Raw genomic sequence first — 6687 nt, 5'->3', positions numbered from 1 at the left:
GGGGAGGCTAAAGGTGGGTGTGTGTGCTAGTTGTGTTTTGGGAGGGGTTTCATTGTGTTGACAAACGGGGAAGCTTTTATGAATTCCTCTGGAGACAAATAGTGCGCCCCTCCTCCTCTAAGTAGAGAGTATTGATATTCCATCACTTCTTTCTTCATGCTGCTGTTCTAACCTGTCGTCTGCAGGGGAGTCATGTGATGTGTGGAGGGGATTAGGAAAAGGATCTGTACTCACACAATTTACTGCAGCTCACTGGTTTCAACTACCACTGGAGTTTCACTCCAACACCATGTTAATGAGTCCACATTCATATAAATGCTTTATGAGGGATTTTCTCTTCATACCAGAGAAGGTCTGATCCAACGGGTCACCACTGTTCTTCATGTGTGTGTGAGCTTATTAGTTTGTTCTACAGCTGTGATGGATTGTTGACTTTTGTCCTTTAACATGTCGTGTGTAACTGCCCACACCGGTTACCCTCATTATGACTCACGACTGATTTTTAACTGACACATTCCCAAATTATAAACTAAAAGCTGATTTTGAGAGGGCTCCTTCCTGCTTGATTCCCCAACATGTCCTCAGACCTACAAAGAGACACAACCACAGTTAAGACAGGAAATATGTGCACGTGTCAGTCTGCGTTACGGTCCTGATGCTGGTCTTCTCTAAGTGAGGAAGAGGCGTGGTGGTGAGTGACCACACCAAATGTCAGAGCTCCATTCACACTGAAGGAGAGTCAGCAGAACCAAAGCAGACCAGCTGCTGAGCCTGAGTTCTCCTCATCCATGTTGTTCTGTCTGCTGGTAAAGCTCCTCTACCAGCTTGTCCTGTCACAGCTGCTGGTGACACACAACCACTTCCCCTCCTCCTCACACCAACACCAACTGCCCTCTTCTTCCTCACTTGGCTGCTGTGATGAAGATGGAAACCCCCATGTACCCTAAGACATTCCTACGTGAAGGGCAGCATTAAAGTGAGCGACCGCAAACAGGTTCATGGTCTGGATGTTTGTGAACTAGCTGTTGTCTTCAATACACCACCACAGCACATGTCAAAAAAGAGCTTTTGCATTTAAAGCTTCAGGACTGAAACGTTAAGAGGCTCCGTCCCAACACACTACATGTTCATTCTTTGAAGACCAGCAAACAAAATGTATAAATCATTATTATAAATTCATCATTTAAACATTCAAACATATCGACGACCTTTCCAGTAAACACGGGACAATTCTGTCAACCAAGGACATAATTATTCATAAAATGCCATCACCTGTTTTAATTGTCTCATCATTCATTTGATGAGGGCAGATGTTAGTTTATAATACACATGTTCATATTTCCTGGGTAGCGACACTTTAACCTTCCATGTTGTGGGAAAACCAGCTCGGGTCAAAGGTCGGCTCTGCAGCTCCAAAGAGAGTCAGGACATTCAAAGTGCCTTGAGGACGTGGTGGTCAAACACCTGTTAACTTTGAGGACCACCCTTACCAACCAACCATTTCACACACCGCCATGTGGTGGCGCTATAACACAACACAGCACAGCAGGTAACATGTGGTAGATCCATGGACACCAGACTTACTTAGTTCAGTGTGAAGCACCGGGGTTCAGTTTCTGAGAGAGCTCAGAGCTGCTGTCAGGAGCTGTGGGGTCAGAAACAGTCCGTTAACAACCTTCTCCTGAAGCAAGCTGCTGGACTACAACATGTGAAGCAAAGCCACAGCTGGACCACAAGGCCAGAACTGGCCCTAGTTTTTGGAGTGCCTATTTTCTCCTCAGCTGTAAAATGGTGGAACAGTAATAATGGCACTTCTGCATCAGTAAGGTGGTGTGAAAGTTTCACCACCTGATCATGAAGTAAAAAACCTCTACTTACAAGGTGGAGGGCACTTGGCTGAAATAAAGACATAAAACAAATGATTAAGGGTGTCACAGAGGAAAACACCATATATGATATATGATCCCTGTTCACCCTCCCCCCACTGAACCACATCTCCACATGACCCTTGACCCAAGTGTCAGGTTGGTCAGGATGTTGGTGATGTATTTTCAGTTACTCTGACGCTGATTGGAGTAGATCAGACAATACCTTCAGAACAATCTCTCTCTCTCTCTCTCTCTCTCTCTCTCTCTCTCTCTAGCTCTCTCTCTCTCTCTCTCTCTCTCTCTCTCTCTCTCTCTCTCTCTCTCTCTCTCTCGCTCTCTCTCTCTCTCTCTAGCTCTCTCTCTCTCTCCTCTCTCTCTCTCTCCTCTCTAGCTCTCTCTCTCTCTCTCTAGCTCTCTCTCTCTCTCTCTCTAGCTCTCTCTCTCTAGCTCTCTCTCTCTCTCTCTCTAGCTCTCTCTCTCTAGCTCTCTCTCTCTCTCTCTCTAGCTCTCTCCCTCTAGCTCTCTCTCTCTCTCTCTCTCTCTAGCTCTCTCTCTCTCTCTCTCTAGCTCTCTCTCTCTCTCTAGCTCTCTCTCTCTAGCTCTCTCTCTCTCTCTCTCTAGCTCTCTCCCTCTAGCTCTCTCTCTCTCTCTCTCTCTCTAGCTCTCTCTCTCTCTCTCTCTCTCTCTCGCTCTCTCTCTCTCTCTCTAGCTCTCTCTCTCTCTCCTCTCTCTCTCTCTCCTCTCTAGCTCTCTCTCTCTCTCTCTAGCTCTCTCTCTCTCTCTCTCTAGCTCTCTCTCTCTAGCTCTCTCTCTCTCTCTCTCTAGCTCTCTCTCTCTAGCTCTCTCTCTCTCTCTCTCTAGCTCTCTCCCTCTAGCTCTCTCTCTCTCTCCCTCTAGCTCTCTCTCTCTCTCTCTCTAGCTCTCTCTCTCTCTCTCTCTAGCTCTCTCTCTCTAGCTCTCTCTCTCTCTCTCTCTAGCTCTCTCCCTCTAGCTCTCTCTCTCTCTCTAGCTCTCTCTCTCTAGCTCTCTCTCTCTAGCTCTCTCTCTAGCTCTCTCTCTAGCTCTCTCTCTAGCTCTCTCTCTCTAGCTCTCTCTCTCTCTCTCTCTCTAGCTCTCTCTCTCTCTCTCTCTCTAGCTCTCTCTCTCTCTCTCTCTCTCTAGCTCTCTCTCTCTCTCTCTCTCTCTCTCTCTCTCTCTCTCTCTCTCTCTCTCTCTCTCTCCAGCTGTCTCAGTATTACTGTACATCTAAGACTCAGTGAGAGGCTAGATAAGACAGCCATCTAAACTTCTAGAATATCAACTTGATGAACAACAAATCAAACATTTGAACCATTTCATGTGATTCCCTCACCTTTCTTCTTCTGGTACAGTATGGCACCAAGGACTGCGATGATGATGAAGATGACAGCAGCAAGTACTCCAATGATGATGGGGATGGTATTGACTGTTGATTAAAAAACACATATGTGTGTATGTATACACAAACACATAAATATATATCCTTGTGAGCCTTCGGCTGCGGTCACACCAGCACTGCTGAATGTGAAATTTCGTGGTGAATTTGATTCATATCAATGAATTCGTCACAATAAGTGAACTTGGATCTGGGTGCAAGGTGAGTCGGCCTCGATCACTTCACGTCGAGTTCAAACTTGGTGAACGGTGACACCTGAATTTGCTCCGTCGACAATAACAGAGTTGCTCTGACTGTTGTGACGTCTGACGGAGCAGCCACTAGAGCCAGTAAATACAGGAAGCTGTCGTTTCGTTAAACATCTAATTTTATACTACTGTGCTCTGCCAAAAAGTAAACTGCTCCAGGAGAAAATAGGCCTCATGGCTTCCAGTCAGTCATGGAGCAGGAGTAGACAGTATACTAGCTTTCATTCATTTATTTGAGTTGAGAGTTTTTTGTAACTATTCCACAAGGGACATGGAGGAATTTCACTGTGCCAGTTTCTGGTGTGACCGCAGACCAAGGCTCAAATGGATGAAGTGGCTCTAAGTTGTTAGTCATGCTCCATTTGTCTTTATCATTCAGTTGCTGGAGGTTTTGAATCACTTAAAGCAATAAAAATCTTCCAGCTTTTTCCCCCTATGAGCAATGCATCAATTCATCATTTCCTTCATTAAGACAAAGGTGAATTTGCTCTTACACCAGAAATAGTCCACACCACAGTTTGATTGTACCTTAGCAAGAACATCAAGAAGTCCAGACTGACTGATGACTGACAGGCACAGAAGTCAGTCTTTGACTAGTACCTACTTAGGCCATTGTGTCTCTGTTCAATGGCTTCGACAGAAACAACAGAACTAACCAGGATCTTTCCTGTTGGTCTTGATCTGTGATTGGTCCAGTTTGGTGATGATGTCATCCTTCATCCCAGAAAGCTGAACCACACAGTGGTACTTCTGCCAGTCCTCAGCCTTCATTGATGAAAGGTCAACGAGGAGGTGAACGCTCCTCTGGAAGGTTCCATCATGGTTGGGGAGGAGCTCACCATGGTCCACCTCCTCCTCCTGGAGCTCCTCTTCCTCTCTCTTCCAGAACATCACGATTCTGTCGGGGTAGAAACCTGTAGCATGGCAGGTGACTGGAGAGGAGGGAGACCTCTGGAGCAGAGACACTGAGGGAGGGACTGGGGGGGGGGAGAGAGAGAGAGAGAGAGAGAGAGAGAGAGAGAGAGGTTGACAAAGCCCTTTATTAAGCACTACAATAGGTATACAGACAAAAGGACAGCAGCTACGTAAGTGAAAGTGAAAACACAAGTCAACAACACAGCCATGACTTCCCCATTTTACACCGATTAGAAAGAGAAGACCAGGTCTTCCTCATCTCCCACTGAGCACAATACTCCCTGGCTGCCAGTTTGAAGCTGAAAGCCACCAGATTGTCTACCATTTTGTAGTAGGCATGTTGCACCGAGCCTTCAGCAGTCCTGTAAGAACCTGCACAGGGTCCACACAGTCCACCACCCGGGCCCGGTTCTTACGGCTCAGCCAGATGGCTAAACTGGCAGTAGCGAATAAGAAGTTTATAAGAATCAGAAGAACTTTATTGTCATTGTGCCAAGCAGAAATTGCAGATGTGTCAACCCCAAAATAGTGCATACACAAAAGAGATAAATATAAAATATCAGCAATAAAAAGTACAGCGTCTAAACAGTAGAAGTACAAAACATGAGCAGTATTAGGCATCAAATATAATACAGTTAAGGATAAAATAAAGTTACGAGTTACAAACATCACCAGCAAAAATGCAGTAAAGGTGCGGCAGACAGATATGAAGTGGCTTAACGTGACACGTGAGTAGATATATGCAAATATGGCACGTGCCCAATGGTGGCAGCATATCTGATGGGCGGAGCTGAAACAGATGGTGTGCAGGGTGTGTAATATCTTTCATGATGTTCTCAGTGCTCCTCACACAGTGAGTGCTGTGAAGATGTTCTAGTGAAGGCAGCTCAACGCCAACAATGTCCTGTGCTGTTTCCACCACACGCTGGAGGGCTTTTCTCTCAGCTTTGATGCGGCTGCTGTACCAGGCTGTCATGCAGCTTGCTAGCATGCTCTCCATTGAACATCTATAAAAGTTGACAAGCAGTTTTTGGGGGAGGTTGGAGCTCCTTAGCCTCCTGGGAAAATAAAGGCGTTGTGTCTACTCGTGACTGCTGAGGACTCTTCAGTCCAGGAGAGGTCCTCTGTGATGGTGACTCCCAGGAACCTGGAGCTGGGGACTCTCTCCACAGCCTCTGTGTTGATGTGGACAGCACTGTGCGTGATCTTGATGGAGGTCCTAAAGTCCACGATAATCTCCTTGGTCTTTTTGGTGCTTAAGACCAGGGTGTTGTTAGCACACCACATTATCAGGTTCTGAACCTCCTCCCTGTATGCCGCTTCGTCGTTGAATGAGCCCGATGACTGTGGTATCATCTGCAAACTTCACAATAGTGTTTGAGTGGTGGATGGATTGGCCGTGATGTGTGAACAGTGCATAAAGGAGGATGCTCAGCACACAACCCTGAGGTACACCGGTGCTCAGGATGAGGGTGGAGGATGTGTGTTGGCCCAGTGTTACAGTCTGGGGGCGGTTGATGAGGAAGTCCAGTATCCAATTGCAACTTGGCATCCACCCCTGTATGTCTGTGTTATGTTCATCTGTCGTCTTGTTTCACTCCATTTATTGTAAAGCGACTTTGAGTAGTAGAAAAGCGCTATATAAGATTGATTTATTATTATTATTATTATTATTATTATTAGTTCTGCCTCTGGAAGTCCTCACTTCCTAAATATACTCCTTAGATCTGAATACCTCTTTCTCTCCCACCTAAGGCCCCCAGGAAGACAGGAGTGCTCCCCAAGCTCCACTGGCCCACCAAACAAGCCTCACTTTCCCCCAGTTAACTCTGGCTGAAGAGCCTTTTTATATAAGACCAACCTGCACCAACCAACAGCTGAATAAATATTTTCAGTGTGTTTGATAAAACCTTGGAGAGAATTTTATAGTGTGTGCATAAAAGTTGACTGGTTGACAAAAAACTGGTTTGCGGTTTGTTAAAAGGGCTAAATCTCCCTTCTTAGTCAGCAGAGAGAGAACAGCACACCTACAGGAAGCTGGAAGTGTCCCCTTTTTAAAACACTCTTTACAAATGTCCAGAACTTCCTGTCCCAAAACACTCCAGAAGTGTTTCAAAAAGTCTGACGGGGCACCCCGGTGGCTCACCTGGTGGAGCACATGCCACATGGGGCTGAGTCCTTACCACAGTGGCCTGGGTTAGAATCCGGCCCAGGCCGTTTGCTGCGTGTCATCCTCTCTCTC

At 46.2% G+C, this 6687-nt stretch overlaps 1 protein-coding gene across 1 annotated transcript in view; it reads right to left on the bottom strand.

Annotated features, from left to right (window-relative positions):
• Window positions 1-237: 237 nt before the first annotated feature.
• LOC130128543 (class I histocompatibility antigen, F10 alpha chain-like) overlaps window positions 238-6687 on the bottom strand; it is a 26766-nt gene continuing 20316 nt past the window's right edge. Inside the window, exons 4-8 of the mRNA XM_056298168.1 lie at window positions 4187-4507; window positions 3220-3312; window positions 1879-1896; window positions 1585-1645; window positions 238-587 (exon numbers count right to left, since the gene is read on the bottom strand). Of these exons, the coding sequence (XP_056154143.1) occupies window positions 1590-1645; window positions 1879-1896; window positions 3220-3312; window positions 4187-4507 (488 nt within the window). The 3' untranslated portion in view covers window positions 238-587; window positions 1585-1589. The remainder of the gene's footprint in view (window positions 588-1584; window positions 1646-1878; window positions 1897-3219; window positions 3313-4186; window positions 4508-6687) is intronic.

This window comes from Lampris incognitus, chromosome 18, assembly GCF_029633865.1.
Source record: "Lampris incognitus isolate fLamInc1 chromosome 18, fLamInc1.hap2, whole genome shotgun sequence".
In the NCBI taxonomy this organism is placed as follows: domain Eukaryota; kingdom Metazoa; phylum Chordata; class Actinopteri; order Lampriformes; family Lampridae; genus Lampris; species Lampris incognitus.
The sequence above is the reverse complement of the archived record's forward strand: the minus strand, read 5'-3'. Positions and strand labels throughout refer to the sequence as shown.